A 15537-nucleotide genomic window follows, 5' to 3' on the forward strand; every position below is an offset into this window, starting at 1 on the left:
GATGGGGAATTAAACATGTGCATCCCTCAAAAGATGGGGGCTATGGGGAATCACGCGCGATCTTTAAGGATCTTCCGTTATGGAACCCCTCGCCAATGAAAGGTACGTAATTGTAAAATAACCTACCATCGGCATGCACATTCTGATCGACACTTGTTTCACTCTAATTTAAGTTGATCACTTGCCCTCCTTCCCTGTACGGAGGACACGTGAGGGACGGACTGACTGCCTGTTTGTTGTCTCATCACGGCCATATCTAGTAGTTATACCCTACAGCAGTTGTCAAAATGATACCGTTGACCCTTGACTGTCGATTGTCGATTATAATCTTACTCAGGGCACCGAGTTACATCGCTCCGCTGCCAACTTCACTAAATTTCTTAGAAATATAGGGTTTTGTCTACAAGTTGAGCATAAAGCAACCACAGGGACTACGTCATACAATAAAATGATAGCAATGATTGAGAAAATCTATCAAATTTACAAGCTCTACTAAAGTCTGAAGAGATAATTGCAGAGAATGCACAAGGTATCATGGTATTTGAGAGTCATGGACTCATGCGAGGGATACCACCTCACGGGGATTCAGGAGTAGCAAAAACAAAGATAATCAAACAGATAATAAACTCCATGGGTAATGCCTCAAAAAGATAATTTTACAGCTCGTCGTGGTCCACAGGCTCATCGTCTTCAGGAGGAGGAGCGGAGCCATAAAGCTTGCTGGTGATCGGGTAAGCGACACTAGAGAGCTGCTCCTTTTGCTCCTCGAAGTCCTCGGCGGTGGCGGTGGCAGCGTTGTCCTCCAACCAGTCAATGGTCTCCTTGACAGCATCCAGGATAGTCTGCTTGTCGTCCTCATCAACCTGGCCACCGAGACCCTCGTCATCGTTGACCTGGTTCTTCAAGCTGAAAGCGTAGTTCTCCAGGCCATTACGGGCCTCGATCTTGGACTTCATAGCCTTGTCCTCCTCAGCGTATTCCTCGGCCTCCTGGACCATACGCTCGATATCCTCGGGGGTGAGACGGCCCTTGTCGTTGGTAATGGTGATGGACTCAGCCTTGCCAGTTCCTTTGTCACTGGCGCTAACCTTGAGAATTCCGTTGGCATCCAGGTCGAAGGCGACCTCGATCTGAGGAACACCACGAGGGGCAGGAGGAATTCCAGTCAACTCGAACTTGCCGAGCTGGTTGTTGTCCTTAGTCATTGAGCGCTCACCCTCGAAGACCTGGATCAAAACAGTAGGCTGGTTGTCAGCCGCAGTAGAGAAGGTCTGAGACTTGCGGGTAGGAATGACAGAGTTACGGGGGATGAGCTTGGTCATCACACCACCAGTAGTCTCGATACCGAGAGTAAGAGGGTTCACATCCATAAGAACGACTTCCGAGACAGCTTCGTCACCAGCGAGAACACCACCCTGAACAGCGGCACCGAAAGCGACGGCCTCGTCAGGGTTGATACCCTTGCTGGCCTTCTTGCCACCGAAGTACTCCTCAAGAAGAGCTTGGACCTTGGGGATACGGGTAGATCCACCAACAAGAACGATATCGTCGATCTCAGACTTTTTAACCTTGGCGTCCTTGAGAACCTGATCAACAGGCTTGAGGGTCTTCTTGAACAGATCCATGTTCAATTCTTCGAACTTAGCGCGAGTCAGGGTCTCAGAGAAGTCCTCGCCGTTGTGGAAAGCCTCAATTTCGATACGAGTGGACATCTGGGAAGACAGAGTACGCTTGGCCTTCTCAACCTCGCGCTTGAGCTTACCCATAGACTTAAGATCCTTGGTAACATCAACGTTGTTCTTCTTGTTGTAGAGCTTGGTGAAGTGGTCCATGATACGGTGGTCGAAATCCTCACCACCAAGGTGGGTGTCACCAGCGGTAGCCAGAACCTCGAAAACACCGTTATCAATGGAGAGAAGGGAGACATCGAAAGTACCACCACCCAGATCATACACAATAACCTGGCGCTCGTCACCAGACTTGTCTAGACCATAGGCGATAGCGGCGGCGGTGGGCTCGTTAACAACACGGAGAACGTTGAGACCGGCAATAGTACCGGCATCCTTTGTAGCCTGACGCTGAGCGTCGTTGAAATAAGCGGGAACGGTAACGACGGCGTGGGTAACAGTCTTGCCCAGATAGCCTTCGGCGATCTCCTTCATCTTTCCGAGAATCATGGCGGAAACCTCCTCGGGGGTGAAGGTACGGGGGGAGTTGTTGACATCAACCTTGACCTGGGGCTTGCCATCCTTGTTGACAAGCTTGAAGGGGAAGTGCTTAGCGTCTTTCTGGGTGTCCTTGTCGTCAAACTTGCGACCAATCAGACGCCTGTAAGATTATTAGTCTTCTCATCTCGAATTTTATTTCTTTCAGCCTCACGCTGCTGCGCGGCCGGCTTTGGTTCGCCACTTACTTGATGTCAAAGACGGTGCGGGTAGGGTTGGCGGCGTATTGGTTCTTTGCAGCGTCACCAACGAGGCGCTCCTCATCGGTAAAGGCCACGTAGGAGGGAGTGATACGGTTTCCTTGGTCGTTGACGAGAATCTCAACCTTTCCGTTCTGCATCACACCAACACAACTGCAAGCTTGGTTAGCAACATGTCTTCTTGACCAATTGACAAGTGAAGGCTAGAAAAGCCAATTGATAAACATACGAGTATGTAGTTCCCAAATCGATACCAATAACACTGCCGTAATCTTCAGCAGCGTCAGTGCTGTTGGCCTGAGCCGGGGAGCTGAAGAGCGCCATAGGAGCAATCAGCACCAAGAGCAGGTAGAAGACGGTGGTCCAAGAGAAAGCCTTGGAGGCACCTTGTTGGCTTGCGAGTCGCGCCATTGTGACTTATATGTGAGATGGAACCGAAGATAAAAAAGGGTTCGTTTTCCGGAGGACCCCAATGGGGGGAAAAAAGAAATAAAAGAACGAAGCTGTCGAAATCAAGCTTCAAGACGCGCGTGTGGGAGTGGCGCGGGAGTTCAACACAAGTGTCGTACTCGGGACCCTGGTATAGAGGTGGGAAGGTTGTCGGAGGAGAGATGGGGAAGAGGAAAGTGGAAAATGGAGCAACGAGGGTTACTTGTATTAAGGGTTCGAATAGCGCCATGCTGTCCTTTTCAGTGGGCGGTCTTTAGGTCACTCCTCGCGTCATGATTGGTGGAAAGGCGTTCTATAGTGGGTCCCAGAACCAAAAACTGCAGGATCGAAATTACTAGAAAAAGAAAGCGCGAATGGCCCCGATTTGGCCACGAAACCCTTAAATAGGACACGCGGATACCCCAGAATCGAACACGTATCTATCTATCTACTTCGTAGTCGACTTTTAAGTGACTACTATAGTATATCTGTCCTGCTCGAGCCTCACCAGGAGTCATCCGTGATCTGGCCAAGTTGAGACATTACGATCAGGAAGCATGGCCAGTGCACAAGGATCGACAAGCCGCAGGACCTGCAGAGTTCACCTCCGGCACAGGGTTGGATAAGGTCACAGCTGGCCTCTACAGAAGGCTACAAGAGAATATAGAAAGTACATATCGACTATTTTTCTTTCTATATATAAAAATGGCATGTTTCATCTCGTGATCATGCGTTGTCGTATGTAATCTTTTTTTCTTCACTTAAATTCCACGGTAACTCCCATCTATTCCAGTAACCCGGCAGCCACTGTAGATCCTCCCGTGCGCAAAACGATCCTTGTAGGCGCTTCAAGTGGTACAGCAGTGTCCATCTCAACAACCACACGAGCCACTGTACCTGGAGCTACAACCTTAGGTCGCTTTTTAATAGGTGCACCGGACCCTTTATCCAGGGATGCCACCAGCTTGCTAATCCGACCGGGCACATGAAGACGGCCACGATGTACATCCACAAGCATAGGCATCAAATGCTCAAACGCAAGAACCTTGGCGGTGAAAGTTGTAACAGTGGGAATCGGTGAGGATGAGCGACACACAACATCGCCCGACCGTAGGTGTACGGGATCAATGTTCGCGAGATTCAGTACAACATTCTGGCCAGCCACAGCCCAATCACTACTATCATCATCCACCTCCACACTGCGAATGACAGCTTTCTCTCCGCTGGGCATGGTCAAGATTTGATCCCCAACCTGTAAGCTACCGGAATCCAGACGACCAGAAATTGAAATTGGGTTTTGAACGCCACCTCGGAAGACATCACCGATGGTCATGCGCAATGGCTTCTCAAGCGCATGTGTGTATGGCTCCGAAGTCTCCAATTCTTGGATTAGTGTTCGGCCAGTGTACCACGATGCGTTGGAGTCTTCGCTGCGTCGACTGATATTGTCGCCCAATACACCTGAGCATGGAACAAACGAAATGTACTGCGCTTGGAAGCCCGCGGTGGTGAGGAAGGATGAGATTTGTTGCTCGATCTCGTCAAATCGGCCCTTGTCCCATTGAACAGTGTCCATTTTATTGACGGCAACCACAATCTTCTGGACTCCCATGCTCCGAACCAATAACGCATGCTCCTTGGTTTGGCCCTTCAGACCAGACTCAAACTTGCCGGTACTAGAGTCGATGACCAAGACAGCAAAGTCTGCTTGACTAGCTCCAGCAATCATGTTCGGCACAAAATCACGATGACCTGGTGCATCAACAATAGTGAAAGCAGTGTTGTCCGTTTCGAATTTGTTCGTGGCAATATCAATTGTGACACCACGAGCGCGCTCCTCCGATCCCTGGTCTAACACCCATGCTAGGGCAAAGGACCCTTTCCCAATCTTTTCTGCCTCCTTGCGATACTTGTCTAGTGTTCTCTGGTCTATCGCACCCTGGTCTGCCAGTAATCGCCCCATCAACGTACTCTTTCCGGCATCAACATGCCCTTAAATCTGATCAGCTGCAACCCTGTGAGAAGAATAATAATGAACAGATTCGTCTTACCGATCACCACAAAATTGGCAGATCTCTTCCGTTTTGACTTGTTGTATTCTGCGAGGACATCCAAGTTCTTGCTCTTGACGGTGACTTTCTCCTCAACTGAGAGGTTATTCATGTCCCCGGCAAGGCCAGCTTGGCCCTTCTTGTCACCACCTGCCTTAGAAGCAGGCGTTTTGGACTTGAAACCTGCACGTTATTAGGCAAGTGGGCTTTAAACCTTTCTGCGAAATGCCAAACCTTTAGCTGTACTTTGAGCTTTGATCACGACATCGTCGGGACTAGGTTCTGCAAAGTCAAAAGGTTCAGCATGGTCCAAACCATAGATTTGAAGTAAGTCAACGTGATTCGATTGCAGACGGCTAGGCTCGGCCATTTGTGGCCCTGTTTGACTGCCAATGATGGCACTGGCAAACATAGACGGTTGGGCACGGATCTCCTGTATGGGCTGCTGCGGTTCTTCCTTGTTGTCGACCAAATCCTCGGGCTGATCTTTGAGTACCGGGGCGGGAGCTGGGACGACCTTCGTGGGCTCAGGCGAAGATGGCTTCTGAGCTGGGGACGAGGGCTTTGCCGATCGGCGCATGCTCTGTAACCCCGCAAGGCCTTCAGAAGGCTTGGCTGGCTTGCTAGACGCTGCGAGCCTGTCTTTCAGAGAGACCTTGGCTTTTTCATGTTGCTGAGGATCCGAAGTCGAGGTTGACGGCGTAGAGGCTGCCTGGCCGCTCTCCTTCTGTTTACGCGCCGCAGCCAGGGCAGCAAGTTTAGACATCTTGCCGCCGGCTTCAGGCGCACCACCCAACAACCCCAATCGAGGGTATAAAGGTTCTACCAGAATATCGGCCTTGCGGTGTGAGGGAACATTGAGCCACGGAGAATCGCGAAAGAACTCGGCAGCTGAGAAGTGTGCAGATGGAGGAGATATAGGTACTGGATATACCGGCACTAAGCAACCTGTTAGAACATTTTCCCAAACGCCCAAACTTCTCAGAGGTGTCAGTCGTGATATCTTGAGAGATTGGAATGTAAGGCAATAGCCACTAGGAAACCTTTACCACACACCTTTGATGAAGCCCAAATTCAAATTCAGAGCCATGATTACGTCCGAAGCAAGTAATCTTTTCAATGTATTTTCGAGCCCAGCCAGGCTACATCGACCAACAGGGGAAATTTATAATGGCGGAGCATACCTTGGGCCTTAGTCTGTTGTTTTTGAACTTCTTTCTCTTTCTTCCCTGCATAGACGGTTTGCTGTCAGTGAAGGATCCTGTATAGTGCAAAGGAAGCCTGTTCACGATTGAGAAGCTTCGCGAGAATAAGATTGCAAGAGAGGTAAAATTACCTCTTAAATAATTCACAGACTTCTCTACATCGTTATAATAATGCCACAATGCCTCTTGGACTTCCTCTTTCGAGACAGTCAAAGATGGCTGCCCTGTGCGGAGCTGCGACAAAACTTCATTAGTGCACCGCTGGAGGTGTTCTTGTTCTTCGGGATCCGCCGATTCGTATCCATCCTCATCATAGTAGTCGTCATCTTCAAAGTCGACATTTTTTACACGGCTTCGCGACATCGGGTCGGTGTGGTGTCCCAGGTCAGGGTTTTAAGGGAGATGTTATGGTGGGAAGGGCGGGGTAGATGATTGGTAGGCAAGGCGGCTAGGGAGGGTCAATCGGGATGATAAGGGAGTGAATGACTGTATGGGAGCTTCTGGTTAATTTGGCGAGCTTCGCTGGGAATATAAAAGAAAGAAAAGGCTCTTTTTAGGAGAGGGAAAAGTGTAAAGGAAGAAATCGAGGAAGGAGAGCGGATCGTGTTGGACCAGAGATGCTGACCACGTCATTCCCCACTTGTTGAGTCAAGCTGAGAACCCTATGCAGGCTTCTCTGCCTGTGTACCTTACAGTCCGTATTGTGATATTTTTCTTATTATAGCATTATACCATTCACCAAAGACTCGTATAAAATTGAAACTTGTATATATTCCTGTCTTCATGAATTTAAATACGCCTTAGAGCTTCTACGGAGTTGCCAAGGTCAGGCCATGAAGGTCATCAAAAAGAGCAAAGAAAAATCGCCAATTCAAGCCAAAATAAAGGACGATCTATCTATCGTAAGGGGCTGCCACCAAAGAAATCTCCAGCACCGGGTCCAGTGAAACTGCCATTGCTTGGGGTGAGAGCAATCGATCGCCGGAAAGCCTGGCGCGGTGTGGTAGGAGCACTAGTGGGCGCCGCACTAACTGCAGCAGTGCTAGTCGAAGAAGTCGGGGCAACAGCTAGAACTGCCGCACTGACGTCGGGGGTAGAAGGGGTATTACGGCCGCTGTTCTGCATGGTAACAGCGGTGCCGGGGCGGGAGAGAACAGGTGCTGGTCCACCATTCTTCGGAGGAGGGCGAAAGCCGTGTTTAGAACCTTCGCGGAAGATTTCTTCCAGCATTTGGTTGGCGACGCCTGCATCTTCGTATTCTTGGAACTTCTTCCAAAGACGCATGGCCATGCGCGCATCTTCAATAGAGTCATGGCCCTGCACGGTATCTGGGTTCGGTTCTTCTTGGATGTATTCCTTGAACACGGCCCAGGCGAGATAACGAAGACTGAGGCGACGGTTCTTACCTGGGTGGAAGAAGAGGTATTGTGTGTCAACTGTTTGCGACTTGGGTACTTGTATATTGATTTTGCGAAAATCGGACGCCAGGCCGTGGCCAACGAAGATACATCCAAGGTTTAGAAGTAGCCATAACTTCTTGTAAGCGGCCTTGAGAGGCACTAGATTGTGTTCACTGGTTCGTGGATCCAAGTCACCAGGCTTGATACCTGAGTACTGCGTGACGTAGTCGACGATCGGTTCGCGGATTGTAATATAGTCGTCGATGAAGGGCACACCTTCTTTAATACCAGCGGCACGCAATACAGAGACTCGAGCAAGGCCACTCTTGTTGGGTCGGACGATCTCTTGCGATCCGTCGGCTTTAACATCAATCTCAGCCTTTTCGAGATCAACAAACTCGGTATCAAGTGCCACCGGAGTTCCGACCTGTGGCTTCTCTTCGTTGTCAATGAGAGCCTCGCAGGAGTCAACCTGATGACCGCCATTCAGAGACCATTCACGGAAAAGCAAAGTCGTATCCAGGTTCTTCTTCCATGAATCATCAACAGTATGGCGGACATCCCGTACCTGGAACGCTAGCACACAAGGTTGCTTCCAACTCTGTGTAAAACGCAATGCTTCATCACGATCTACTTCGGTGACTAAGAAGTCATTAAATAGATGCCATTTGCTTTGCTCCTGTGAGTCTCGCTCCGAAATGGAAACGTTCACAAAGGATACCAAGTGCGGCTTTTGGTGCTCAGCAATGTCGATTTCTGAAACAAGCCCCACAAGATCATAAACCATCAATCCGGGCGTATTATTCCGCATTTGTAAACGAAGGTCGTCCCCCTCAAAGCACATTACCTGGCCGTTGTCAACAATGACTCCGACTGTGTCAGGCAGCCATCCAGGGAGAGCCCATAAACGGCGACAGATCGGATTTGTCGAGACGGCCGCATTGAGAACCAACACAAGAGGCATGCGGTGGATAGTCTTGCGAATCATGACTTGCTGATAACGCCGACAGTAGTTGCACCATCCACGATTCTGTGTCTCGCGCTCAATGCTTGCACGCAGAATATTTGAGAATCGGAAAGCAGGGTTGCGTCGAGCATGTTTCATATCCATATTTGGATACAGCAACTCATTTGCAAGCGAGTTGCCTGGGCGAACAGTCTCATTTTGACAGAACATGCATCGAATTGATTCGGATGCAATTGTCGCCAGACGCTGATCCAATTCTTCAGAACTGGGTTGGATCATACGAAAATCATGTGCTACCTGTGTTAAGAAGAAACGATTTACCGCTTGAATAGCCGTGGACAGAGATTTGTTTGTCAGATTTTCTTCCAACAATCCGAGGTTTGATGCCTCTCGGAAGCTGCTGAATGTTTTCAACAGATTAGTGGCTTGGCAGTTCTGACCGTTTGCTTTCTCCAGCATATCGAACAGATATCCTAGTTCGCACAGCAAGCAATGCTCGAAGATGCAAGAACCAGCTGCGTGCTGGAGCGCAAGGTTTCTAAAAAGTGGGATGAATTTGAACAGCTGTAGGAGAGAGTTGGTGAAGGAATTTGAGATGTGTGTTTCGAGACCAGAGAATCTAGTCTTGTTATAAAATCTGAGGCCGTTCATCAGCAAGATTGATCAAAATAGATGTAACAAAATAAGAGCAGGTTTTTCTCACCGAAAGTCAAAATCATCGACACCGAAACGGCTGTATTTGATTTCGACATTGCTGTACTTAAGAAGGGGATCATCGTCACTTTCGCCATTGATCTTGGCCCCGGCCAGTGCCTCGGCGGCATCTGTGACCGCACTCTCAGACTGTGATTTGCCCTGGTCCCGAGCTTTCTCACTGAGAAACTTAGGCGCAAGGAGAGCTGGTTCTGCAGAGGACAGTGCACGTGTATTCTCTACCTGGTTTCGCCGGGTTTTTCGTGGATTAGGAGCATGGTGACCCAACTCTGCCGGACGCAGATAAGGAAGTAATGACTGGTCAAGTTGTGCAGGGGGGCTCCCAACCTCGAATAAAAGATGGCTAGGCCATGCGGAAAAAAGCCGATCATGATAATAAGGCATGCCAATCATGTTAAGTGGGGTCTCAGGTGACCAGTCGATGGGTGGTGAGCGTGCGGGCACATCTGCGAATTCCGTTTCCTTGCTCATCTCATTAAAATGGATCTTTGTTGGCGAGCCCCAAAGATGAATAGAGCATTCTGCATCATTGATAGCCAATGCCTCCCCCGAAGGAGAAAGCTCAAGACCAAGCATCAAAGTGACATTGGCTTGCCGTAAATTGACAGAATTCGGATTCATAAGATCAACCACCTGAAGTTGACCAGTCTGCGAAGCTATAAAACTCGTCGTATGTAATTTCGGGTGCATTCGTACATATGCTGCTCCTGCGTGGAATGGGATCGGAGGCAAAAGCGTTAATGTCTTCAGATCATAAACATTGGCCAGGGGATCAACAATCGGGGAGCCCATTTGCCGCAGTGAAAAGCCACAGGTAACCAGCAAATCGTTTCTGGCATCCATATCATTGACCGCAGTGCCATGCGCTTTCCATGATTTAACCACACTGAAGTCCTGAAGGCTGAGCGCATTGACAGAGCCCGAGTCGGTAGCTGCACATAGATACCTGCTCTTCTTCATAAGTGTGTAGTTATGCTCAGTGGGCAATTTGTCAACGATCGTCCCCTTGTCAATATCGATTTTAAACATCACGCGCTGGCATCCCGCAACAACAATCCGATTCGTCTGTGCCGTAAAACTCATACAACGAAGATCTATCATCTCCTCATTCGATATATGCCACTGCGTCAACCCCCGCCGAGTAATCATATGTACGCTCTTGGAAGACAACGATATCACGCCACGATCGTGGAAAATAATCTGCCGTACCATGCCTTCCGAAACAGGATGGGCTCGCACGGAGGTATATCGCTGAAGTTCGGGGCCGTAAAAAGAAGTAACGCGGCCCTAGCAAGGAAGAAAAAAACATATTAGCAAACCCCCAAGGGTGTCTTTCAGATATGGTTTCTACCAATCCAGACCCAAGTTCGGAACAAAAGCAAGGTCTCATCCAACTCACATATTCATTGCCAGTCCATAATAGTTCCATAACATCATCAAATGCCATCGCTGTCGCATTCGTAGGCAAACCGTGCGCGGTGGGCGGCGGCACCGGGATGCGCGACAGCTCATCCCAATCAGCCTCCATGGTGGCGGCCTAAATCCGGGCACGCGCCCAGATTCTATTCGTTTCAACGACCGCTATAGAACACCTCTCTTTTGGGTGTGATTTAATCCAGAAATGTACCCCTCACCCTCGTGGGAATGCGCCGGAGCCGGGCATCGTCTGCAAGGCGAGGACGCGATTGCGGGGAAGGAAAGCTATTGGGCAGCAGTGCTGGGATCGAGCGTCGGATCAGATGCAGGGACTATAGCCGGAGGTCAGTGGACCACGTAATTTATGAGTGTATCTCCAGTCCGATACGAACTTGAGTCCAAAAGTGAGACCGTACACGTCAGGAATTGAAGGTCCTTGCCGTCTTCTGGCAAGTTGTTGCGGGACTGAGGTGTCGATGTTCTCACGTGATGATTGGGTCCGATAACGTTTCAAGATGAGGCTTTGATAAAAACGGTCAAGGAACCTTGGAACCTCTTTGTTGCTATTCCAAAGTTAGATAGACGATAAATCACAAATACATGGCTGAGTTATATAGTTCAAGTTTTAAATGAAAGCGCTTATAAGGTTTAAATGATTAAACCAGAGAAGCAGTGCTCTTAGTGCATGTATTGGCATACTCACTTCGGGTTCTTATCTGGCTCGGATGGGAGACGTGCCATTCATGACATTGAGTCTTGCCAGCGCCTGCCAGTAGAGATCCAATGCAGAAATCACCTCATGCAAAGGTGGCAGTTGAGTATCCATGATTGCTGAGAGGCAGGCTCGAAGTTCACAAAGTAAACTCAAAGAAGAGGAGAACAAGAAGATGAGAGGAAGAGAGAGAAGCTTTGCTCTGAGAGATGGGATGATAAACAGCTGAAGACGCGTTCCAAACTACTAGTAATTGTTCAATCATAGTCACTCCTAAATCCGCCGGTTTTCCAAAACAGACAGGCTGTCAGTGGCCTACCTATCCAAAGTAGTAGTATATATTGCATTGAACCTTCCTTGAAAGGTACTATCCAAGTTCGACACTACCTACAGGGCTCCGGAGTTGTGACAAACATAATAAAAGAGCCCTGGAAACAAAGGCGGCTTTATATATGGATTCACATAACAAACCTTGGGAAGGGGCTAGAGCCGAAAACTGCAATGATAGTACATTTGTAGGAATGACAATGGAGTTATTAAAGCTGCACATGGTGATATGGAGTCTCGTTATACTAGTACACACCTATCTCATCAGATCGCTCACTTCCTTCCCCACCTTTCCTCTGTACCTTTATTCCAAGGTTATTGTCCGTAGAATACTAGGTACCGAGTCATCGGTAGAGCTGTTCAAGTTCACGATACGATATCATGTTCACTCCGATCTAGTACCAATACTACGAGTACAGTGGAAAATTCATAGGAATAAGAACCAGAAGTGAACGTATCACATTGCTAAGAAATTTGAGGTATAAAGTCATATTTACTGGAAACGTAGTACAACATGATCCAACTGGAATGAACGGCTAAATACACGATAAACAGGGAGCCTAGCAAGATAAAAAACAACAAAAACCCATACTTGACAGGAGATCTCAAAACAATCAACCGCCAACACCGAACGGAATCAACTACTTTATCTGTAGAATGAAGCAGGGTTCGAAGCAGGCACTCCACCTTGCGGAGGAGAGTATGGCTGGTACTCAGCACTGCCTGGAGGAGCCGAAGGGGCAGGATTAAAAGCTGTGTACTGCGCTCCTGGCTGATTTGACCCAGGGACTGATGGAGGCTGGTGGGATGGGGCTTGTTGAGTGGCAGGAGAATTTGGATAAGGGGTTTGCTGGGGTTGTTGCTGGGGTGGGTATTGGGATGCAGGAGGCATTTGCTGCGCTGCGTCTTCGGCTGGGGGATAAGGCGAGGGAGAGTATTCCTGTGTTGGCGGTGGCTGTGATGGGGGGTATTGCTGGAGACCAGATGGAGGTGCTTGGCCGGTAGGAGGATAGCTAGGTCGTTGATCCACTGGCGAGTCGTATACAGAGGTTCCTAGCTCTTGCGGGTGATCGTATGTAGACTGGGGACGGTGGTGCACCGGTTGGTAAGGGTCGGATGGAGGTTGTTGCTGCGGCGTTGGCTGCTGCTGAGGTGGAACTCCTCCTGCAAACTGGTTGCGAGGATCAGGAGAGTGAGATGCAGGGCGGAAAGGCATGCTCTGCTCCTGTCCGTAGTATGCATTTGGCTGGGGCTGAGGCTGAGACTGCGGAGGTTGGGATTCTATTAATCGAGTTAGAACGACCGATCCCTCTGTGGTGGCGAGCTATGTTGAGTTGTACTAACCTTGAGGCCGAGGACTGAGGTATCGCTGATCTGGCTGTGGAGGATGTCCACCAGGAGCAGCACCTGGATAGCCATACTGTGGCTGACCGGGACGTCCGTAGGGTTGTGCGGGCTGAGCCATAGAAGCTTCCAACAATGACTCGTAGTCACGGCGAGCCTTGATGAACTTTTCATTAAGCTGAGTGAACTCATCTAGATACAGAAAAAGGTAAGTTTGATACTGTGAATGGGAATAAAGAGATACTGACCCTTCTTTTGCGAATACTTTCCAATGAGTTCAATGAGCTTTGGCCGGATAGCAAGAGTGGAATGGTAAAGAGTAGTGATCTCCTCATTCTCCTGAACATTAAGGTCGGAGCTGCGAGTACTCAACAGCGTAAGAAGTTTCTCAACGTTCTTAATCTGGCTGAAGACGTCGCCCTCCATCTGTGCCTCGCGTTGCAGCTCCTCAACGGTGGGATCAGAAAGCTTCTCTACGTAGTTGAGAGGGAAGATTCCAGTCTGTCCTCTCAAAGAGCCCTTCCACCAATCTTTGTAAACCGATTCCAAAACAGCAATGATATCGCCCTTTCGGAACTGAAGCTCTCCTTGCTCAGAGGGTTGGAAATCGAATAGAGCTCGGACCCTCGATACAGTGGCAGCCGATGTACCAGATGGGACAGGTCCAGATACAACAGCAGCCTGGGCAGCCTGGAACTCAGCTGCAGGCGAGGAGGTGTCAGGTCTCGGCGCCGCAGCTGCGGCGGCAGCCACGGCCGCTGCAGACGATCCAGCCTGCGCAGAGGAATGCGGAGGAGCCTTATCCTTCACAGATAGAGCCAAAGCCATTTGAAGTTCTTCCTCCTCCTTCTGTCTGTCGGTATCTGTGATGGCGCTCTTCACCGGTTTGGATGGGGGCTGCAAATTAGGGTCTAAAAACGATCAGTCAAGTGTAATGGATCATCTTATCCAATTGATCTCACTTTGGGTCTTCAACTTCATATAGGCTTGCTCCATAATCCCAAAGTCTGGGTTTGATGAAAACATCTCAGCCCATTCTTCCATGCGTTCCAAAATCTTCGACTTGACTTGTTGATGCGTATTCTATAGAAAGCCAATCATAGTCAGTAAACAAAGTCACACGCGAGGACATATTTAGGTGTAATTACCCGATCAGCTGCCAAACGCAAAAGCGCATCAGTGAAGCTCCTCGAGGCCAGCTCGCGATGGATTTTAGGACCACAGTTCTGAGACAGTGAATTGCCCAGCTATAAAATCGAGTCAGTAAGACGAAACCAAGAAATTTGATTTTATCGATGGATAATGCGCACCTCAAGGGTATAAAGTTGCACGTTAGCATTCCTATGAGCCAGTCTCTTAATCATGGCAGCAACCGCCTCTTTAGCACTATACACCAAATTCAAAGATTAGCATCCCATCATCTGATTCAGAATGCGCCTGAAAGTCCACAGGTTTGAACAGCCACATACCCCGATTCATCTGCAGCCACTTTATCGCAGACATCCTATATGCACAAAACATCAATCAGCCTCCCATGTTCCCAGCCCCAATCAAGACGCAATCGGATCAGCGTCGGAAAAACGCACAAGAATGTATTCCCAGTTCTCGGAGGTTAAGTTCTCATCAGTTGCCTTGGCTGTAAAAATGTATATGTCAGTAAGCGATCATGTAAGAATAGCGTTCGAGGGCTAAGTGCGGATTAGGCCACCACGGTCTGCACGAACGCAAACCCCTCGCAAAGTACACGATCGAGAACAAATAACCTACCGACAGCATCGTCAAATGCATTTTGTTGTGCGCGAAACATAGCTCGTATTTATGCGCCGAATAAGCAGACAGCCACGGGGAAGTAGGTGAGGTGGTCGGGAAGTCGGGCACCGCTGGACCTCGAATCGGATTCGCTGCTCAGCTTTCTCCGAAGGAAAGACCTGGAATTATCTTCGGGTACTAGAGGCTGTAGCTTGTCGCTTGCGTGGCGAGGGTTATGAATCGTGAAGCTTGCAGTTGTATCGATGGTGGTCGAGCGTTCAAGTTCAATGCGGGGAGTGGATTGTGTTCCAAGGTGCGGGACTGACAGGCCGGTCGGTACAGGTGACACCGCCAGGGGATAGGGGGTAAGAATGGATGTGTGATGATAAAGTCACTGTGGATCGAACGAAGACAATCAGGGTCGCGACCGATGAAAAGATCAGAAATGATATTTAGGTCTAGGTTCCAGTGTTGTGCCCAAACGGATGTGTTTACTGAGTCAGCAATGACGACGGTGGAACGGGGAGCTCCAACTTGCGGAGCTCGGACAAGTGTTCTTAGTTGTTTGTCTGCCTAGGAGAGAAAATGAAAGAAAACCCACTTCGCATGTGAAATTGTGTGCGATATCGCCCTTTCGACCTCAAAATTAACACCAGAGCCTTGGAATTGACTATGTAAGTAGTACCCTAACGTCCAAGTAGGCTGTGCGGCTTTCTTACGCCTCTGATTAGCGTACTCAGTTGTGGCTGAGGATGTTATACATATCTCCACCTGGCGCAGTTTTTAAGAGAAAATTCA

At 49.1% G+C, this 15537-nt stretch overlaps 4 protein-coding genes across 4 annotated transcripts; all 4 read right to left on the reverse strand.

Annotated features, from left to right (window-relative positions):
- Positions 1 to 656: 656 nt before the first annotated feature.
- bipA (Hsp70 family ATPase KAR2) lies at positions 657 to 2836 on the reverse strand (the record flags this gene model as incomplete). The annotated part of the gene is made up of 3 exons (XM_056926178.1): positions 657 to 2328; positions 2414 to 2578; positions 2655 to 2836. 3 exons carry the CDS (start codon positions 2834 to 2836, stop codon positions 657 to 659), a joined length of 2019 nt encoding a protein of 672 aa, XP_056775548.1.
- An 802-nt stretch (positions 2837 to 3638) lies between these two features.
- On the reverse strand, positions 3639 to 6473 carry N7478_009965 (putative translation elongation factor EF-1 subunit; the record flags this gene model as incomplete). Its single annotated transcript, XM_056926179.1, has 4 exons — positions 3639 to 4846; positions 4906 to 5088; positions 5140 to 5844; positions 6242 to 6473. 4 exons carry the CDS (start codon positions 6471 to 6473, stop codon positions 3639 to 3641), a joined length of 2328 nt encoding a protein of 775 aa, XP_056775549.1.
- Positions 6474 to 7007: 534 nt separating this feature from the next.
- Positions 7008 to 10719, reverse strand: pan2n2 (poly(A)-specific ribonuclease; the record flags this gene model as incomplete). Its single annotated transcript, XM_056926180.1, has 3 exons — positions 7008 to 9114; positions 9181 to 10478; positions 10591 to 10719. 3 exons carry the CDS (start codon positions 10717 to 10719, stop codon positions 7008 to 7010), a joined length of 3534 nt encoding a protein of 1177 aa, XP_056775550.1.
- A 1573-nt stretch (positions 10720 to 12292) lies between these two features.
- On the reverse strand, positions 12293 to 14797 carry N7478_009967 (ESCRT-0 subunit protein HSE1; the record flags this gene model as incomplete). The annotated part of the gene is made up of 9 exons (XM_056926181.1): positions 12293 to 12927; positions 12991 to 13182; positions 13239 to 13901; positions 13953 to 14073; positions 14139 to 14237; positions 14301 to 14376; positions 14460 to 14494; positions 14577 to 14626; positions 14758 to 14797. The coding sequence occupies 9 exons, from the start codon at positions 14795 to 14797 to the stop codon at positions 12293 to 12295; spliced, it is 1911 nt and encodes a 636-aa protein (XP_056775551.1).
- Between the last annotated feature and the right edge of the window lie 740 nt (positions 14798 to 15537).

The sequence above is a fragment of the Penicillium angulare genome, assembly GCF_028827245.1.
Source record: "Penicillium angulare strain IBT 27051 chromosome Unknown utg000007l_segment0_segment0, whole genome shotgun sequence".
NCBI classification, from domain to species: domain Eukaryota; kingdom Fungi; phylum Ascomycota; class Eurotiomycetes; order Eurotiales; family Aspergillaceae; genus Penicillium; species Penicillium angulare.